Source organism: Pongo pygmaeus, chromosome 8, assembly GCF_028885625.2.
Source record: "Pongo pygmaeus isolate AG05252 chromosome 8, NHGRI_mPonPyg2-v2.0_pri, whole genome shotgun sequence".
In the NCBI taxonomy this organism is placed as follows: domain Eukaryota; kingdom Metazoa; phylum Chordata; class Mammalia; order Primates; family Hominidae; genus Pongo; species Pongo pygmaeus.
This window is the reverse complement of record NC_072381.2, coordinates 45,965,996-45,988,723: the sequence shown is the minus strand read 5'-3', so window position 1 is coordinate 45,988,723 and position 22,728 is coordinate 45,965,996. Positions and strand designations below refer to the sequence as shown.

Here is a 22,728-nt window from a genome sequence, read left to right as displayed (position 1 = left end):
CTCCTAAGATCACTAATCATTCATGAGGTGGAGTTCTCATGACCTTACCACCTCCCAAAGGCCAAACTTTTGCAAGCTGTTGCACTGAGGATTCAGTTTCAACATCACTTGCTTTTTGTTTTGTTTTGTTTTGAGATGGAGTCTTGCTCTCTTGCCCAAGCTGGAGTGCAATGGCGCCAACTCGGCTCACTGCAACATTCACCTCCTGGATTCAAGCAATTCTCCTGCCTTAGCCTCCCGAGTAGCTGGGATTACAGGTGCCCACCACACCCAGCTAAATTTTGTATTTTTAGTAGAGATAGCATTTCACCATGTTGGCCAGGCTGATCTTGAACTCCTGACCTCAAGTGATCCTCCTGCCCCACCCTCCCAAAACGCTGGCACTTGTGCTCGGCCTCCCAAAGTGCTGGGATTTCTTCTTGGCCTCTCAAAGTGCTGTGATTTGTTGAGCCACTGCACCTGGCCTCAACATGACTTTTGGAGGGGACACAAACACTCAAAGCACAGTGGATGTCACAGTCACTCTCCCTGTGCTCAGGGTAAGGTCATATAGGCTGTGGCCCAGGTGAAGGCCATCAGGTCCCATGATTCCAAGGTTCACCCTGTGGCATGTTGGCAACTAGCAGTGCCAGGCCATGCTCAGGCACACTGGTGAGGGTTTTGCATTGGGAGAGCAGGAGAGTTACTTCCTCTGGTAATCTGGTGAGAACTGGTACCTTTTTCTCTTCTCATCAGCACCTGGACCATGGGCCACCATGCATGTGCATCTTGACATTCTTAGGGGTCAGAAAAACATGTGTGGTGGCAGCAAGTGAAGGAGCAGCACAGGGTGCAGTTACTACCCCTCCTGAATGCCTCCTCAGGCAACTGGAGTGCCACACTCACCTCTCTCAGTTGTCTCATGCCTTTCCACAAACCTCACAATAGGCCATCTGCATGCACAACCCAGGGGTGTGCAATAACAAACAACAGTCTATAGGGATGTTCCATGCGGTCAGTGATGATAATCAGAGAGCTCCAGCCAGTCCTTTGGAAAGTGGGGCTCAAATGCTGATCAGTTCGTGTGCAGTGTGATCACTACCTTCACAGGTGGGAGCCTCAGAGACCAGCTGCCAAACAGGCTGAGCCCAAGTCAAGTCATGCAGGGATACAGCCAATGGGAGAGCACTCTTGTCCTGAACACAAGAGCATTTTAGCATGGGAAGAGATGTGACACTCACCTCCCCTAAGAAAAGTGCATTACAGCACAGGCCAAGTGCAAACCTGCCAGCAACTGGTGGTTCTGTCCAAGAAGCCTTTGCCATAATATGGAACCTGTCAGTTAGCCAAGAACAGTTAGTTAAAATTGGACTAGATGACCCTGGCTTTGGATGGGCCATCCTGTTTATGCTAGTGGTTGTAACTGCTTCCTTTTCACCCTGATGGTGAAGGAGGGATCCCCACTCTGATGCTATAGAAAGGTTGAACACTGAACACCTGACACTGAACAGTTAAGATCTAGGTGAGTTTGTCAGTCACACCAACTCTCAGAAAGGTGGGGAGGACACCACATGCTGGGCAGAGCCACAAAGGGTTCCACTTGGGAGCAGAGTGGAAAAGAAGGGGTTGTGGTGAGCAGCTGTATTATCCAGAGAGTACAGTGACCACTGTTTGCTGTGGGAGGATGTGAGGGGTTTGGTGAATAATTCCAAGAGCTGGTAGGGAAGCAGATCTTACTACTTAATAAGCAGGAATAAGCAGGAACTGTGCCTGGCCCCCCTGACAGGGAGGACTGTCTGCTAAGGTACCTCACCTGTGGAAGCAGAGTGGGGATGGAAATGAGTTTAGGTCATTTGAGGCCCTTTTGGTTTCAGATGTCAAGAGAACCAAGAATACTAGTCCTTAATTTCAACTCACAGTTACCATAATTTAAAATATATTAAGGACATATAAAAGCAATTCAAATATTCATTAATGGTGATTTACAGGTTCAGTCAGAAACACACGACTAACAAAAGAACACCTTAGTACAGAAACAAGATGTTCCGCAGGGTTGGTTGGTTATTTTCTTATTTATTTACTTAATACACTTCATTTTTAGAGTAGCTTTAGGGTTACAGAAAAATTGAGCAAAAAGTACAGAGAATTCTCACATAAACCTTTACCCCCCCATCCTCCACAGGTTCACCAATTATTAACATCTTACATCATTATGGTTCATTTGTTACAACTGATGAGCCAATAGTGGTACATTATTATTAACTGAAGTCCAGAGTTGATATTAGGGTTTACTCTGTGTTTTCTGTTCACTGTTTTCCATTCTCTGCATTTTGACAAATTACAGTACCCTAGAGAGTACTTTCACTGCCCTAAAAATCACCTCTCTACCTGCCATCCTTCCTTTCCCCTCAACTCTCAGCAACCACTGGTCCTTTGACTGGCTCGTTAGTTTTGCCTCTCCCAGAATGTCATATAATTGCAATCATACAACATAGAAAGCCTTTTCAGACTTGTTTTCACTTAACAATAAGCATTTAGGGTTCCTATATGTCTTTTAATGACTTGATGTCTAATTCTTTTTTATCATATACCTGAGGACTATATTCTGCAACCCTGCTATAATTGCTTATTAATGTCAGCAGGTTTTTATTGTTTATTTAGAATTCTCTACAATCATGTTATTTGAGAACAAAGACAGCTGTATTTCTTCCTTCCAAATTTATGTGCATTTTATTTCCTTTTTTTTTTTTTTTTTGGTATCACTGCATTAGATAGCACTTCCAGTACAATGCTGAAAAGCAGGGGTGTTCCTTGCCGTGTTCTCAATCTTAGTAGGAAAGCATCTAGTTGGAAACATCAAGGATGATGCTAGCTGTAGGGTTTTTTGTTCTTTATCAAACTAAGTAAGTTCTCCTGTATTCCTTCTGTGTTGAGAGGTTTCATCATGAATGGATATTGGATTTTGTTAAATGCTTTTTCTGTACCTATTGATATGATCATATTTAATCTTTGAACTGCTAATGCATGCAATGGATTGCACCAAATATCAAATGTTGAACAAGGCTTGCATTTCTGATTTGCTAATATTTTGAGGATTTCTGCATCTGTGTTCACTGGAAATATTGATCTGTAGTTTTCCTTTCTTGTAATGTCTTTGCCTGGTTTTGGTATTAGGGTAATACTGGCCTCACAAAATGATTTGGGAAGTGTTATCCCTGCTTTTATTTTCTGAAAGAGACAGTAGAGACTTGGTATCATTTCTACCTTAAGTATCCCAAAAAATGCACATCGGTGAATCCATTTGGTCCCAGCACTTTTTTTGGAAGGTTTTATTATTATTTTTATTGAGATGGAGTCTCACTCTGTCACCCAGGCTGGAGTACAGTGGCACAATCTTGGCTCACTGCAATCTCCACCTCCCAGGTTCAAGCGATTCTTCTGCCTCAGCCTCCTGAGTAGCTTGGACTATACATGCACGCCACCACGCCTGGCTAATTTTTTTTGTATTTTTAGTAAAGTCAGGGTTTCACCATGTTGACCAGGCTGGTCTTGAACTCCTGACCTCGTGATCCACCTGCTTCATCCCCTAAAGTGCTGGGATTACAGGTGTGAGCCACCGTGCCTGGTCTTGGAAGGTTATTAATTACTGCTTCAATTTATTTAATAGATATATACGCCTATTGAGGTCTACCTTGCATGAGCTTTGAGAGAATGCATCTTGCAAGGAATTGATCCATTTTAGCTAAGTTATCAAATTTATGGACAGAGTTGTCCATATTTCTTTCTAATCCTTTTGGTGACCATAGGATCAGCTATGATGGCCTCTTTCACTTTTGGTATTAGCAGTATTTGTCATCTGTTTTTTCTTAATCTAGCTAGAGGTTTATCAATTTTACCAACCTTCTCAAAGAACCGTTTTGGGTTTTATTGGTTTTCTCTTTTCAATTTCACTGATTTTTACTCTAATTTTTTTCCAGGTTACTTTGGATTTAATTTGCTCTTCTTTTTCTAGTTTTCTAAAGTGGAAGCTTAGATTACTTGTGTAATCTAGGGTCACCAGACTGTATAATCTTAGGTTATTTGTATGATCTGATCATGTAATGTAGTGTACAATCTTGACACTGTCAATAAAAGCCCCATGCCAGCTTATTCTGGCTCTGCTCCAGCCTCAACCCTCCTCTTCATATTCTCAAAAGTCTCTGAGGGCCCAGATACCTGTCTGGGTACAATGAGCCATGAAATGACAGTCCAACAGCCCTGGGCAGCAACTGGGCTGTATGTGTGGGCCTCTTTCCAGAGCCCTGTCTTGGAGAGCAGCTGCTTAGAGAAAATTTGGACTATCACTTACGCTGAAGGCTGGAGTGTTCACATACATACCCTTGGCACTTCATGGCATGGGATGAGCCACAGGTAGGAAGAGAAAGGGAGTAACATGGAGGCAGGTCTAGATCTTCACACATACAGGATAGATTTTTTTTTAAGATAATTTGTTATTTTGATTTATAACTTTTAAATGGATAAACATTAGCTCTGTGGGTCTCTTTTTAAATTGTTTCAGGACATGACAAACACCTGGGATGGGCCTGATGAAGTAACCACTACTAAATTAGGATACCTACTTCCTATTCACAATTATGTTAAATACCATTATGCATATGAAACACACGATTTATATCACATACCACTTGTACATATGTAAGTCCTATGAACTTCAGGGATAATTCACAGATGTGTTTAATGTTATTGCCCTGATTATTCAATTTATCTGTGCTTTACAAAATGTTTCATAGTCAAGTGGATGCCAGGGATAGGGTTGCAGAAAGGGTGTGATTATTAATACAACAAGGGAACTACTTGAGGCTAAATCCTGATTCCTTTGTAATCCTGAAACAATACAGATCTCAGACTCCTTTTCCATTCTGTAAACTAATTGTGTTGATGGTTACTCAAATGTAAAAGTGGTAAAAGTTTGATATAACTACACACACACACACACACACACACACACACAAAAACACACAGGGTGCATGCAAACCATAGCAAAATCTGAGTAAGTCTGTATCTACTAGCAAGGTAACATCGATTTCTTGGACTTGACCATATACTATGATTATATATTATCCTTAGAGGAAGCTTGGTGAAGGGTACATGGGAATTCTCTGTACTCATTACAACTTCTTGTGAGGTGATTATAATTATTACTTTTTAAAAAATTCTTAAAGCTTTACATTCCACAATGTACATCTATAAATTATTGTTAGGTACCCTAAAAACTATTATGGTATCAAACTCAAAATAGAACTTGTCATATTTTATTTCTAAGCAAAATTTTCACTTTAGATTTCTTAAATTGACAATTTTCTCCTCAGTGTAAACTCTAACATAATCCTATTTGTAGTTTTGCCAAAAACTTTCACAAATTCAAAAAAATCTGTGAGGTTTTATGCCAGTATTAACCATCTGATATTCAACAGAATATCACTTCCTAACAAAAGCTGTCCTATAGCTGTTGTAGTCTATGGGTTTATCTCCTACTGTTACTTTGGAGTAACATAAAGTGAGTTTGTGGATAGTTATTGAACATTCAGGATGTCAACAGGGCTTTCTCCACATTGTGAATACTCTGAGGCATTACGGAGGCTGACTTGTGGCTGGAAATTTCTAATATCCAATTCATTCATAAGGTTTTTCTCCTATGTGTGTTCTCTGATGTACAATGAGATTTGACTTTTGAGAGAAAGTTTTCCTGCATGTGTTACATTCATAGGGCTTTTCCCCTGTATGTGATCTCTGATGTTTAGCAAGGTCTGATTTACGGTAAAAGATTTTTCCACATTCATTACACTGACAAGATTTCTCTCCTGTGTGAGCCCTGTGATGTACTGTGAGTGATGACTTGTGACTGAAGGATTTCCCACATTCATTGCATTCATAGGGTTTCTCCCCCGTGTGCTTTCTCTCATGTAAAATAAGTCCTGACTTCACACAGAAAGATTTTCCACATTCGTTACATTTATAGGGCTTTTCTTGTGTATGGGTTCTCTGATGTACAATTAGAGCTGACTTATGGCAGAAAGCTTTTCCACACTCATTACATTCATAGGGTTTCTCCCCTATGTGAATTCTCTGATGCTGAGTGAGTTGTGACTTCTGGCAGAAGGTTTTTCCACATTCATTACATTCATAGGGTTTCTCCCCTGTATGTGTTCTATTATGTTTAGTTAGGTATGATTTATTGTAAAAGATTTTTCCACATTCATGACATTCGTAGGGTTTCTCCCCCGTGTGTGTTCTATAATGTTGAGAGAGGGTTGACTTATGGCTGAAGAATTTCCCACATTCAGGACATGCAAAGGGTTTCTCTCCTGTGTGCGTTCTCTGATGTACTGTGAGGTCTGACTTCAAGCAGAAGGTTTTCCCACATTCATAACATTCATAAGGTTTCAACCCTGTATGAATTATCTGATGCCTGGTGAGTACTGACTTGTGGTAGAAAGTTTTCCCACATGCATTACATTCATAAGGTTTATCTCCTATGTGAGTTCTCTGATGCTGTATAAGATGTGACTTTTGACAAAAGGATTTCCCACACTCAAGACATTCAAAAGGTTTCTCACCTGTGTGAGTTCTCTGGTGTACTGTAAGGTGTGAATTCATACAGAAGGATTTTCCACATTGATAACATTCATAGGGTTTCAGCCCTGTGTGTGTTCTCTGATGTTTAGTGAGGTCAGATTTCTGGTAAAAAGTTTTCCCACACGCATTACATTGATAGGGTTTCTCCCCTGTATGTGTTCTCTGGTGTAATGTGAGGGCTGACTTATGGCTAAAGGCTTTCCCACATTCATTGCATTCAAAAGGTTTCTCCCCTGTGTGTGATCTCTGATGTTTAGTGAGGTTTGACTTCTCCCAGAAAGTTTTGCCACACTCATTACATTGAAAGTGTTTCTCTCCTGTGTGCATCCTCTGATGTCGAGTGAGATGTGACTTCTCCCAGAAAGCTTTCCCACATTCATTACATTCAAAGTGTTTCTCTCCTTTATCATCTTTCTGAAGCTGTGACAGACACAATTTCCTCCTGAAATTATTCCCACTTTCACCACAATCATAGTGTTTCACAGGTACCCCATGATGTTTAGAAAGGGTGGACTTCACACATAAGAACTTCTCACAGTCACTAAATTCATAGTGACTGTCCTTTGACGGAGGTATCTGATGGAACAAGAGGGATGAACTATCACAGAAAGTTCTCCCAAATTCATTATATTCACAGTTATTCTCTTCTGTGTTCTCTCTCTTCCATGTATTGAATATTGCCTTTTCAAGGAGGGTTTCCTGAGATATACTGTATTCAAAATTGTGCTCTAAAGTTTGAATCTTCTCATGCTGCAAAGTGCTCTCGTGATGATTCAGAGTGTTCCTATTTTTCAAAACTTCATTTTTCTCTCGAGTATGAGTTTCATCATGCTTAATATTGAGTAACAATTTCCCACACGCATTAAATTCATCAGACTTTTTTCCTAAATAGTTTATCTTACTGATAACCAATTCTGAAACAGTGTTGAAACTCATTCCACATGAGTCACACTGACAGAATATTTTTCTGGAAGGAAAAGAACTTACGTCCATGTTAAATGGTATTCCTATTACATTACCTTGTTCCTTAGTCAGCATTTCATTATTGATGAATACAACTTCCCACAAATGTTTAGATTGGTTTTCTTGGCTCCTCTCTTTCAGGTGATCAGCTGTCCAGACTTCTACAAACAAACAAAATTAATCTTACCATATAAATACCAAAACATCTCTTAGGGAATGAAATCTCTATACAAATGCCCTATGTTGTAGCTGACTCTGGTTTTTTGGCCAATTTCCAGAGATGAACATAATTGCATGTGCATATTTTTTTGTATTTCATGAGTTTGGGGTAAAAAAACAAACACAAAAACCAGAAACAAAAGGCCTAGGCTAGTGGAAAAACAGAGAGGAAATTAACTATTTGAATGCACACATTTGGTTTCTAATGTAAGAATAATAATACCAACTGCTTACATTTGCATTTCCGCATGCATCCCCCCAAGAACTATAAGGGTCAGCATAAGTGGAGCAAATAATATTATCTATAACAACCCATGACTTTAGCATAACTAGGAGATGGAGAATATTACTAATTTCAAATCACCACTATGCAATAGATATTCAAATACAGCAAAAAGTGACAGCCCATGCCTACAAAGAGAGTCAGCCAGAGACTGTGGTGATCACATGGAATAGAGGAGACAGACAGCCCAGAGAGGATGAAACACAAAACTACTCCCAGAAAGGGAAAGTTTTACTATGAGTGGGAAAATACTCAGAAGATGTCTGAGTTCATGTAGATTAAAGCTCAGGCTACTGGGAAATCCAAGAGAAGAGACTTGGATTGTATGCAAACTAAAGAGGCAAAGGGTAATCAAACTCAGGAATGAAGTTGTAAAGAGGACAGAGTAATCACAGAAAATAAGACTTGTAATTCAAGTCTTATTAAAGACTTATTAAAGACATTCCTTATTAAGGAATCTGTCACAGACTAAACTGTGCCCCCCAAAAATGTGTATGTTAAAACCCCAACCTCCAGTGTGACTGTATTTGAAGATGGGTACTTTAAGGAGATTAACTAAGGTTTAATGGGGTCATAAGGGTAAGAGTAATACAATGGCATTCATGTCCTTATAAGAAGAGGAGAAGGCTGAAAGCACATGCATGAGCTCTCTTTCTCCCCCTACCCACCACACCCAACCACTGGTCATATGCACAGAGAAAAGGCTGTGTGAGCACACCAGAAGAAAATGCCATCTGCAAACCAAGGAGTGAGAACCAACCAGAAACCAACCCTGTTGGCATCTTGACTTTAGACTTACAGCCTCCACAACTGTGAGAAAACTTATTTAAGCTACCCAGTCTGTTGAATTTTGTTACAGCAGCCTGAGTAAACTAAAAAGGAGCCAAATGGGAAACTACACTTGACTGAAACTTGAATAAACAGCATTGTAAAGGAGAATGAAACAGAAAAAAGGGAAGAAACAGTAATTTTAAAAGAGTAAGAATAAAGAAAATTGGATCAGAAAGAAAGTTCTGGATAAAGCTGGTCTACAATTAGATACATAAAATTATAATATAGTACATATGTTACTGCAGTCCTTAAAGAAGAAAAAAGAAAACAATGGAATAAATCTAATATTAAAAAGTATAATTGAAGCAAACTGTCCAAAAATAAAAGACCTGATCCATGATGGTTCCTATTCAAAAGAACCATCATGAACCTGGGAAAACTGTTCAGCAACAGTTTTCTCTAAAACATATCTTAATAAAACTACTAGATGTTAAAATTGAAGAAAAAGTACTCTGCACAAAAGGACCAAGTCTCAGCAAACTTTTACTTTGATAATGAGTCTTGAAATCAGGTAATATTATACATATGACTCAGCTTTTATTTTTCAAAGTTTTAGTTATTCCAGTTCCTGTGTATTTCCACATAAGGTTTAGAATTACATACTGAATTACTACAAGAAATCCTGCTAATTACTACATGGAATTATATTATTTTAAATATATAAGTCATTTTAATGACAAAACATGTCAGCAATATTGAGCTTTCTGATATAAGCAGGGAGTTCACTTGTTTAGGTCTTCAATTTCTCTCTGCAGTGGATTATTGTTTCTAGTGTGGTCTTTCACATCTTTTGCCAGACATAGCTGTAAAAAAAATATTTTTGATACTACTGCAAATAGAACTTTTAAAAATTGCAATTTCCAGTTGATCGTTGCTTATAGAAGATTCATTTTTACATATTTTTCTCCTGTCACCTAGCTACTCTTAATAATTCTAGTCATTCTTTTTCCCATATCTTGGGAGACTCCATTAGATTTCCTACATAGATAACCATATCTTCTGTGAATAAAGACATTTCTATTCCTTTCCACTCTAGTCTCCTTTCTTTTTCTTCCCTGGTTATACTAGGTTGTATATACTATACTGTCAAGTATGAGTGGACGTCCTTGTCATGTTCCTGATATTGGAAAGAAATCATTCCATTTTTCACAATTATATACAATGTCAATTGTACATTTTCTATAGATGACTTTTATTAGATTAAAGAGTTATCTTCTATTCTTCATTTGAGAGTTTTAATCAGAAATGGATGCTAAATTTTGTCAAATGCTTTCTCTGCATATACTGAAATGGTCATATGGGTTTGACTTTTTTTCGATTTTTTTCATTTTAATACAGGGCAGAGATGACTACATAATTGATGGGGCCAGTGCAAAATAAAAATGTGAGGTCAGTTACTCAGAATGTATAAAAAGAAGTATAGTAAAAAGTAAATAAATTATGCTTTTTTCTTTTAACATATTTTACTACTTGTAAAATGTAATAGGTATAATAGTAATATAAAACAACATAAATTTACAAATCACAAGAAACAGTTTTGTTGTAATAACTTTAAATAATACAGTAATTACTAATAGTTTGTTAATATGATATCTTGATTGATCATAAGATTTTCTGGCACTCTTTTTGCAAATTCATTTATTAAGTCATCAAAATTTATATTTTTAGCAACTTCATTTTCAATATATAATTCAAAGTAACGACCCTTGGCAAATGCAAGATAAGTAATTTTTGCTAATTTTCAATTTTGAGAAAGTTGATTTTTCAGCTGATGCAATCATTAGGGACCTGTTGGTTCTTTATACGTTGTGACAATATGGGCTAAATTTCTGATTTCTGATACATTACTGCACAATAAAAGTTAAAAAAAATACAAGTTTTGGTATATATAGACAAAGACTGGAGTAGCAGTTCCCTGAAATTAATTTTTCATGAATATTAGTTTTGTACAAAACTGAATTCAATTTTACATGTAAATTTATACAACGGCATTTTAATGTTTCCTCTGACATTTCCTATATCTTGTACAAGAAACCAAAAATGGCTTCATGATTTGCATATAATTGGAAACACCTGTTTATGCAGTGTATTGCTGTATTTTCAAATGCAAAAAAAACTATTTTTAAAGTTGATGTCTTTGTTAATACTTGATTCATCAAAAATTTTAAATGAAAATAATGTTCTCTCCCATCAAATGAAATTCCTATTTCTAAGCCTGGGGATATTTGCTTTGCAATGTTGCAGCAGTTCTTAACACCAGAGAATCTACACTCCAAAGAATTCTAGTAACTGCCTAGTGTGCCTTAACACGACGTCCACAAGTATGCTTTTATTTTCTAATACTTTACTGACCATGATGACTGCCTGAAAGCTGGAGGTTACTGTCCCAGTATTCAGCCCAGAAAATTAGTATTTCCTAAGAAGGTCAGAGGGACAGACTTAGGGGAGAGACAAACCAGCCTCACTCTGTGGGTCCTCTCTGGGGTGCAAATGTTCATGAGTTTGCTGCTGCTGCAACCATTGCAGACAAAGGTCATGGCCTTGGCCACCCACACACAATTCCAGGACACTCCCAGGCCATACTACACAGACCAACAGCTGAGTAGGGCACTGCCTCTCAAGTATCCTGTCTACTTGCACACATAGTCCAGTGTCCATCAGACTTCACATACAAATCACAAGTTCAAAGATAAAACTGTGAAGAACTTCAAGATGGCAACAGCAGGGTATTAAGTGAAGTACAGGATCCCTTCTTACAAGAGTGTAGCAACATGTGACTGCACAGGTCACCTAGCCATGAAGTTGGCCGAGACACAGGGAATTACACTGACTGCTTTTCAAATGTTGAAAAAGCCTGCCAGGGATTAACCACACTTGGTCATGAGGTATTAACCACCTTGTTATATACCACTGGTTTCTAATCCCTAGTGTTTTTGAATTTATGTTCATGAAGGACACTGGTCTACAGCTTTCTTTCCTTGCAATGTCTCTGTCTGGTTTTGTTATTAGGGCAATGCTGGACTCAAAGAATGATTTAGGAAGTATTCCCTCTTCTTGAATTTCCTGGAAAAGTCTGTATAGAATTGGTACTATTAATTGTTTGCTGGAATTCACTACTGAAGCATCTGGGGGCCTGGGGTTTTCTTTGTGGAAAGGTTATCTATTTGTTTTGGAGTAAGCCGTAGTAGCTGTTTATTTGAAGGAAACTGTTCATTTCATCAAAATCGTCAAATTGATAACTTACAGGTATAGTATTCCCTCACTTCCTTCATAATATCTATAGAATCTTCAGTGACACATCATTCTTTTTGATATTGATAATCTGTTCCACCTAGAAGTTTATCCATTTTATCGATCTTCTCAATGAAACAGCTTTTGGTTTCACTGATTTTCTCAACGGTTTTTCTGGTTCTACAGATTATATTGTTCTCCATTTTGTTTTTTGTTATTTCCTTTCTTCTACTATTATATGGATTTGTCTTCTTTTCTACATTCTCAAAGTGGAAGTAGCTAAGACCATTGATTTAGACCTTTCTTCTTATCCAACACAAGGTTAAACTTCATACATGTGTATACTAGATATATACATATGTATAAATACATACACATACGAAATTCCCTCTATGTGAAATTTACACATTACATATTTAATATATATTACACATAATACATTATATCCCATATATGAGAAACTTCATCTATGCATTTACATATTGTGGAAACTTCATATATGCATTTACATATGGTGGATATATATGCACACAATACAAATACACACAATGCTTATTTGTGTCGCATAAGAAAGATCTCAAATCAATGACCTCAGTGCTTCTACCTTAAAAAGCTAGAAAAAAGCAAATTAGACCCAAAAGTAAGTAGCAAAAAGGAGTAAGGATCAAAATGGAGAACAATGAAATCAATGAGTATTGTATGTATTTTATATTTCCTATAAATTTCCTATATGTAAATTTCCCATAAATTCCATTTTCATTAACCCAAAGTTCAAAACACTTTCTAATTTCCTCTTTGAATTCTTCTTTGAAGCATCCATTATGTAGACTTATATTCATTTTCCAACTATTAGGGATTTAATAGATACTTCTGTTATTGATTTTTAATTTAACTAAATTTAAACCCCTTATGGTGGGAGAAAATATATGACTTCAATCCTTTTACATTTATTAAGATTTGCTTTATAATCAAGAATCTGATTTACTTTTGTTAATATATTCATTCATCTGCCCTTGAAAAGAATGCATATTCCACTGTTTTATTTGGGGAGAAGGGTGCAGAAGAATATTTTATAAATGTCAATTAAGTTATTTAGGGTTAAGTCTATTATATCTTTGCTCCTTTTCCATTTCCTGTTTTATCAATTATTAAAAGGATGCTAAAACCTCTGATTATAACTGTGGATCTATTTCTCCTTCCAGGTCTATCAGATTTTGCTTCAAATATTTTGCAAATCTAAGTTTAGGATTGTTAAATCCTCTTGATGAAATGATCTCTATCAATATGAAAAAAATCTTTATCACTTGTATTCCTGGCTCTGAAAGCTACTTCATCTGGCTGTCACAGCACTGCAGCCTTGTGAATAATTTTACCATTCTACATCTTTTCCCATTCTTTTTGTTTATCTATTTGTCTTTGAATCTAACATGTTTCCTTTATAGGCAGCATGACTGGATCTTATTTTTATTTATCTTATCCAGAAATCTCTGCCTTTAAATGGGGTGTTATAGACCATTTATATTTTCTGTGATCATCAATGTTTATAAAAGCTTTAATCAGTGTACTTTTCAGTAACAGTATATATATGAACCTTCCAATAGTATATACTTTACTTCTTTTTCATAGCCTTTTTAGGCTGTGATTGTCATATATTTTCAATATACGTTATAAACCCCACAATACATTTGATGTTATTTTTGTATAAAGTAAATATCCTTTTTAGAGATTTACATAAAGAAAAATATCTTGTATACATATCCAAGTAGTCAACATTTCCTTTTCTTCATCCCCCTGAGTAGATCTAGATTTCCATCAGACATCAGAACATGTCTTGTGATGCAGGTCTGCTGGAGAGGAAATCTTTCAGCTTTGTTTAACTGGAAGGTCCTTATTTCTTCACTGTTTCTTATAGCTATTTTTACCAAGTATATAACTCTACATTGAGTTTTTTGCTTTTAAAACTAAAAATAATGTTCTACTATTTTCTCTGTTGCCTCATTTAAGGAGAAATCTGCTATCATCCTTACCTTTGTTCCTCCATAAAACATGTCCTTTGGCTGCTTTGAGGACTTCATTTTAACACTGATTTAGAGCATTCTGGTTATGATTCATGTGGCTTGGTGTAGTTTTCTTCATGCCTCTTGTGCTCAGGGTTTGATGAGCTTCTTAGATCGGCAGGTTCCCAACACATTTGGAAATTTTTTCATCATTCTCAAAATACTCTTTTCTGTTCTTTTCCCACTTTCCTTTTAGAGACTCCAATTCCATGTGTGTTAAGAGACTACTTGAAGTTCTCCTAAAGCTCACACGGGCTTGCTTTTTTTTTTTTTTTTGAGACACAGTCTCACTCTGTCGCCAGGCTGGAGTGCAGTGGTGCAATCTCAGCCTCACTGCAGCCTCCGTCTCCCATGTTCAAGTGATTCTCCTGCCTCAGCCTCCTGAGTAGCTGGGATGACAGGTGCCTGCCACCACGCCCGGCTAATTTTTGTATTTTTAGTAGAGACAGGGTTTCACCATGCTCGCCAAGATAGTCTTGATCCCTTGATCTCGTGATCCACCCGCCTTGGCTTCCCAAAGTGCTGGGATTACAAGCATGAGCCACTGCAACCGGCCCAAGGGCTTGCTTATTTTTCAAATATGCTTTTTCTCTGTTTCATTTGGATGGCTTCTATTACTATGTTTTTAAGTTCAATAATCATTATCTTCTGCAATGTTTAAACTGCCATTAATTCTTGCTCTATGTGTTATTTATTTTTTTTTGGGGGGAGACAGGGTCTCACTCCATCACCCAGGCTGCAGGGCAGAGGTGCAATCTTGGCTCACTGAAACACCCACCTGCCAGGCTCAACTGATCCTCCCACCTCAGCCTCCCAAGTAGCTAGGACCGCAGGCATGCACCACCACACCCAGCTAATTTTTTTGTTGTTTCATTTTTGGTACAGATGAGGTTTCATCATGTTGCCCAGGCTGGTCTCGAACTCCTGAGCTCAGGAGATCCACCTGCCTTGGCCTCCCAAAGTGCTGGCATTACAGGTGTGAGACACCAATGACTGGCCATGTATTTTTCATCTCAAGCATTATAGTTTTCATTTCTAGAAATCTGATTTCTATCTTTTCTGTTATACTGAATTTCGATTTTTTTTTTTTTAATAATCTTCTCTACTTAAGTTTTAGAACATATGGAACCAAATTACAGTACTGTTTTCAATGAACTTGTCAGTTAAGTCTAATATCTATGGCAATTCTGAGTCCATTTCAATTTCCTGGTTAGTCTCTTTCAGAAAGCTCATGTTTTCCCATATGTCTGTAAGTCTGGTAATATTTCAATGGACGGAAGACTGAGAGTTTTACTTGGTTGGATGCTGGGTACTTTTGGCTTCCTATAAGTATTTTTGTGCTTTGTTCTAGGATGCACTTAAGTCACTTGGAAACAATGTGACACTTTCAGGTCTTGCTTTTATGATTTGTTAGGCAAAACTGGAGCAGTACTCAGTTTGGGGCACATTACTCCTCACCACAGAGAAAAGACCTTTCTGAACACTCTACCCAATACTCTGAATTATGAGTTTTTCCACTCTGGCTGGCAGATCAGTCCGTTTCCAGGCCCTATGTGAGTACTGTGTACTGTTCCCTCTGATTCTTTTCAAAAGTTATTTCACTCATGTCCTCATATACATAAGCTGATTAGTACTTTGCTGAACATTCATGGAGGCCCCTTTACAGATCTCCAGACCTCTCTCTGTGTGCATCTATCTCCTGCAAGCCACCAGTGCTCCTCAACCCCCACAGCTTCAAATTCTAGGAAAGAACTGCCAAAAGGCCTTGAGCCAGCTTCCTCCACCACCCCAATTAAAATATCCAGCCCAGTCATGGCAGTCTGAGAAGAGTGGAGTACAATGCCTACCTAGGTCATTGAGAAGAGATTCCAAAAGAAACCAAGAGGACCAGAGACTACTGCCCCAACCCAGATCCCTGATCATAAAGCACAGTATCACCCACCCAGAGAAAAGCAAACACTGCTGTAGCCTCCAGATCCCGAATAATGGAGCAGGACTCTCACCTAGGGCCAGCTTTAAGGACAGAGAGTTCCAAAACTCTCCTCCAGAAAACTCACTTTGTTCAGAACAGAGTGTGGGTGAGCGGAAGCCTAAGGTCACCCTCAAAAAAAATGGAAATTCAATGATAACCAATTAAGAAGAGGGTGGCAGTTCTATGACAGCAACAAGCTAAACCACAGACCAACTGAAAGTTTACTGGAGACAGCAAGGGAAAGAGATGGCTAAGAAGAGATATTCAGGGCAATTAGATGTGTTCCTATCTACCAGAAACACTCATACAAATACATACACACATTTTCCACAGTAATGATTTTTCAATTTATGTTTTCTAGGAGGTGACTTTCAGAATGGCAACATAAAAAGCAAACTCAAAGCCTCAAAGACAACCCTCTAGAAGGAACCCAAATTTAACAAGAGCAAACTAAGAGCAACATATGGTCCAGGACAGTGTTGAAAACAATAGAGCAATACGTCAGCAATCAGTAGCGGCTATCAGTAAAGTTTAACAGCAACAGAGGCAGACAGGCTAACACAGCAATCACAGAAAGAGACACTCAAAGAGAGCACTGTTAACACTACTGCCATCCTAAAGATAGTGTGCATTTCCAAGGTGGAGCCCTCTGACAAGCATCATCAGTGAGAACCCAATGGGAGTGAAAAAGCTTCTCTCAAATAGTACAGTGAAGTCACCTAAATAAATAAGAAACAACAAGCCCTAGAGAGAATAGAGGAACCAGTATCTAGAGAAAGTACAAAGTATTCTCTAAAATGTCTATTCTTCAACAAAAAAATTACAAGACATACAAAGAAACAGGAAACTGTCATCTATATACAGGAAAAACGGCAGGCAACAGCAACTACCGTTGAGAAGATCCGGATATCAGACTTAGCTGACCTCAAAGCAGTTATTTTAAATATGTTCAGGCCAGGCGCAGTGGCTCATGCCTGTAATCCCAGTACTTTGGGAGGTTGAGGCAGGTGGCTCACCTGAGGTCAGGAGTTCAAGACCAAACTGGCCAACATGGTGAAACCCTGTCTCTACTAAAAATACAAAAATTAGCTGGGCGTGGTGGCCGGCACTTGTAATCCCAGCTACTCTGGAGGCTGAGGCAAGAGAATGGCTTAAACCTGGGAGGTGGAGGTTGCAGTGAGCTGACATCATGCCTCTGAACTCCAGCCTGGGTGACAGAGCAAGACTATATCAAAATTAAAAATAAAAATAAAAATAAATATGTTCATTAAGGAAGCACTACTTAGAAAAGGGAGGTACGTTGATGTCTCATCAAACAGAAAAATATTAGTAAGAAGACAGAAAAGAATACAATGAAAATTCTGGATTCAAAAATTATAACTGCAATGGAAAACTCACTAGAATGACTCAACAAAAGACTGGACCAGGCGGGGTGGCTCACGCCTGTAATCCCAGCACTTTGGGAGGCCGAGGCAAGCAAATCACCTGAGGTCAGGAGTTTGAGACCAGCCTGACCAACATGGTGAAACCCCAGGGTCTCTACTGAAAATACAAAAAAGTTAGCGGAGTGTGGTAGTGCACGCATCTATAATCCCAGTGACTCTGGAGGCTGAGGCAAGAGAATCGCTTGATCCCATGAGGTGGAGGTTGCAGTGAGCTGAGATAGTGCCATTGCACTCCAGCCTGGGCAACAAGAGCAAAATTTCATCCAAAAAAAAGAGAAAGGTTGTAGCTGGCAAAATAATCAGTAAACTTGAAGATGGATCAATAGAGATTAAGTAATCTAAAGAACAGAGAGAAATAAGAGTGATGAAAAATGAAGAAACCCTCAAAAAAATAAGGAATACCATTAACTACACCAATATATTCATAATAGAAGTACCAGAAGGAGTGGAAAAATATCAAGTAGCAGAAAAAATATTCAAACAAATGAATGGCTATGCTCACCTTGCAACACATATACTGAAACTGGAACAATACCAAGAAGATTAGCACAGTAGCTACACAAGAAAGACACAGAAGTTTGTGAAGTGTTGCATTAAAAAAAAAAAAAAAAAAAAAAAGAGGCCCAAAACTTGCAAATCTGTTGATGAAGAGAAAATACTGAAAGCATCAAGAGAAATACAACTCCTCACACGAACGGAATGTCCTAACATTAACATATGGCTTCTCATCAGAGACAGCAGAGGCCAGAAGGAGGCAGGATGACATATTCAGTGGACTGAAAAATAATTTTTTTTAATAACTTGTCACCTAAAATAGCAGAACTATTTGCAAAACAGAGGGTGAAAATTTAAAATCCTCCAATTAAAAAACAAATAGAAACCAAAAAAACTTGAGAATCCATTGCTAGTAGACTAACTGTACAAGAAAGAAAATAAGTTATTTAGGGTGAAAACAAGTGATTCCAGACACTAGTTCAAATCCACTATTATTGTGGGTAAAGGCAATGATACAAGAGAGTAAAAAAGACACATTTTTTCTCCTTTCTTTTCCTACCCAATTTAATAAGCAAATATGTATAAGTCAATGTTTATAATTGTATTGTTGGACCTATAACATATAGAAATGCAACATATTTAACAATAAGGCAGGCTAGGCACGGTGGCCCACACCAGTAATCCCAACACTTTGGGAGGCTGAAGCAGGAGAATCACTTAAGCCCAGGAGTTCAAGATCAGCTTAGGCAACATACTGAGACCCTATCTCTAAAAAAAATTTTGTTTAATTAGCTGGGCATAGTGGCGCACACCTATAGTCTCAGCTACTTAGGAGGCTGAGGTGGGAGCATTGTTTGAGTCCAGGAGGTTGAGGCTGCAATGAGCTGCGATCCTACCACTGCACTCCAGCCTCAAGGACTCAGAGAGACTCTGTTTCAAAAAAAAGAAATACATTGATAAACAAGGAAACAAATAATAAAGCAAAAAAAAAAAAAAGAATAAAGCAAAAAAATAAGCAGAGCGGCTGGGTGTGGTGGCTCACACCTGTAATCCCAACACTTTGGGAGGCCAAGGTGGGCAGATCATCTGTGGTCTGGAGTTCGTGACCAGCCTAGCTAACACGGTGAAACCCCGTCTCTACTACAAACACAAAAATTAGCTGGGTGTGGTGGTGCATGCCTGTAATCCTAGCAACTCGGGAGGCTGAGACAGGAGAATCGCTTGAACCCAGGAGACAGGGGTTACAGTGAGCCCAGATCATGCCACTGCACTCCAGCCTGGGCGAAAAAGTGAGACTCCATCTCAGGGGGAAAAAAAGAGGAAAACATCTGTACTAGAGTAAGAAAATTACACTAGATGGCCTGAATCCACACAAACAAATGAATTAAAGCAGAAATGATGAATAAGAAGGTTAGTATAACAAACTCTATGAATAGATACTTCCTATCTTTCTTTCAGCTTCTTTAAAAGACATCAACACATGAACACAGGGAAGGGAACAACACACACTGGGGACTATTGAGGGGTTGAGGGTGAGGGGAGGAAACTTAAGAGGATGCGTCAACCACCATGGCACACATATATCTATGTAACAAACCTCCACGTTCTGCACATGTATCACAGAACTCAAAGTAAAAAAAAAAAAGACATCAAATGACAGAAAGTAACAATTACAGGTTGAGTATCCCTTATCTGAAATGCTTGGCATCAAAAGTGTTTCTGACTTTAGATTTTTTTCCAAATTTTGGAATATTTACATTATACTTACTGGTTGAGCTTCCCAAATCCAGAAATCTAAAATCTGAAATGCTCCAACAAGCATTTCCTTTGAGCATGTTGAGCATGTTGGCACTCAGTTTCAGATTTTGGCGCATTTGAGATTTTCGGATTAGGGATGCTCAGCCTATATAACAATGTATTGTTGGGTTTTAAATATATATGTAATATATATAAAAATAACAAATGGGGAAGAGGAAATAGAGCTATATGTAAGTAATGTTTCTGTGTTTTACTAGAGTTAAGGTAGTAGAAATCTGAGTAGATTTTGATAAGGTAAGATTTATTAGGTAAGTTCTAGAGCAACCACTAGGTAAATAAATTTTCAAAGAGACATAGTAATTTTAAAAATTAAAACGTTATACTAAAATATATTCATTTCATGTTGTGTACACATAAACATAGAGAGCAGAATGAGAGACACTGGAGACTTGGAGGGCTGGGGAGGAGGGTGAAGGATAAGAAATTACTTGATGGGTGCAATGTAAACTATTATGCTGATGGCCATACTAAAAGCCCAGACTTCACCTCTATGCGATATGTCTGGGTAACAAAACTGCACTTGTACCCTCGAAATCTATAAAAATAATAAAATAAAATATATTCATGTCATGTAAAAGAAAGCAGAAATAAAAGGCATAGAGTATCAAAAAAGCACGAGACTGAAAACAAAAATGGCAGAGGTAAATCCAACTACAGATGCTCCTTGACTTATGATCAAGTTACATCCTGATAATAGTCAAATTAGTTGAAAATATTGTTTTTCCACTTAAAATGGGAACACATTCTAGTAAAGTCAGAAAAAATAGTTAAGTTGAACCTTTGTAAATCCTGAAAATACAAAGGGGTTTCAACCCAATAAACCCATTGAAAAGTTAAAAAATCATAAGTCAAACCATTGTAAGTCAGGAACCATCTGTATAGCAATAACAACAGGAAAAAGGGAATGATTTGAAAATCCAATCAAAAAGCAACAATTCTCAGGTTGTCGAAAGTGTGAAAGTCCAAACATGTGCTATCTATAAGAGATAGATACAAACAGGTTGAAAATTTGATAACAGAAAAAGATATATCAGGCACATGGCACCTATAAGGCTGGAGTAGCTATCCTAATATCACACCAAATACACTTTAACACAAAAATTTTACTAAGGATAAAGAGGGGAATTTTATTAATATAACAACAAAAGGGTCAATCGATAAAGGAGACATAACAATTCTAAGCATATGTACTACTAACAGAGCCTCAAAGTATGTGTAGTAAAAACTGACAGAATTAAAAGAAAAAATACACAAGTCTATGATACTAATTGCAAACTGTAATAACCCATTTTCAATAATGGCTAGGACAACTGGGCACAATATAGACATGGAAACAGAAGATATAGATGACACTCTAAAGCAACCAGATCTAAGAGATATAGACAGAACATTCCACTCGAAAACAGTGGAATAGGTATTCTTTAAAAGTACACATGAAACATTCCCCAGAATAAATTTAAAACGATTCTCTGACCACAGTGGAAATTACAAATCAGTAAGACAAAGGAATTTTGAGAATGTACAAACATGCACAAATTATATAATACATTCCAAAGTTAAAAAAAAAAGTCAAAGAAGAAATAAGAAGGGAAATTAGAAAAAATGCTATGAGGTAAAAATTAAGACATACTCAAACTTATGGAACACAGATAAAGCAATGCTTAGAGAGAGATTTGTAGCTGTAATAACCATATTAAAAAAGATCTCAAATCAATAAACTAATTTTCCACCTTAAAACACTGGACAGGAGCAGCAATACAAACCCAAAGCAAGCAGAAGGCAGCAAGGAAAGCAGAAAGATTACAGAGTAAAAATTAGTGAACTAGAGAACAGAAAAATAGCAGATTCCTGGAAAAGATCAACAAAATACACAAACCTCTAACTAGACTGACACTGAAAAAAAAAAAGGAGAAGATTCAAATTACTAAACGCAGGGATTAACGATGTATTAGTAGTACTCTTACAGAAATAAAAATAATTACAAAGAATGGTATGAACAATGTATGTCAACAAATTATTTAACTTCAATAAAATGGAAAAATCCATAAAACAAAAACGACTAAAACCAACTCAAGAAGAAAAAGAAAAATCTGAAATGACCTACACAAGTAAAAAGATTGAAGTTGTAAATTTAAAACTCCCCATTACAGGTGGGATCCAGTGGCTCATGCCTGTAATCCTACCACTTTGGGAGGCCAAGGCAGGCGGATCACTTGAACTCAGGAGTTTGAGACCAGCCCAGGCAACATGGTGAAACCCCATCTCTACAAAAAAAATTACAAAAAATTAGCTGCGTGTGGTGGCATATGCCTGTAGTCCCAGCTACTTGGGAGGCTGAGGTGGGAAAATTGCCTGAGCCTGGGAAGTCAGGCTGCAGTGAGCCATGACTGCACCACTGCACTCCAGCCTGGGCAATATAGTGAGGCTCTGTCTCAAAAGAGACAAAAAACAGACAAGAAAACTTCCCATTACAAAAACAAAAACAAAACCCAGGTCCATATGGTTCACTGGAGAATTTTATCAAATATTTAAAAAGAATTATCAGTTACTCAAAAACTCCAAGAAAATAAGAAGAAACACTTGCCAGCTCATTCTATGATCCCAATACAACCCTGGTACCAAAATCAGACATGAAAAAACTACAGATCCATGTGTCACGATTACAGACATATAAATCCTCAACAAAATACTAGCAAATTTCATCCAGTAGTATATTAAAAGGATTACATACAATGATCAAATGGGATTTATACTAGTAAGGCAAGTTTGGTTTATCATTTGAAAATCAATTAATACACC

General features: G+C 37.7%; 1 protein-coding gene and 1 non-coding gene across 2 annotated transcripts in view; one reads left to right on the top strand and one right to left on the bottom strand.

Annotated features, from left to right (window-relative positions):
• Window positions 1–2,032: 2,032 nt before the first annotated feature.
• LOC129006307 (zinc finger protein 33B-like) overlaps window positions 2,033–22,728 on the bottom strand; it is a 49,488-nt gene continuing 28,792 nt past the window's right edge. Inside the window, 2 exon segments of the mRNA XM_054435853.2 lie at window positions 2,033–5,666; window positions 5,668–7,739. Coding sequence (XP_054291828.1) covers window positions 5,553–5,666; window positions 5,668–7,739 — 2,186 coding nt within the window. The 3' untranslated portion in view covers window positions 2,033–5,552.
• On the top strand, window positions 18,111–18,216 carry LOC129006981 (U6 spliceosomal RNA). Its single transcript, XR_008492166.1, has one exon. It is a non-coding gene; the product is annotated as a U6 spliceosomal RNA (small nuclear RNA).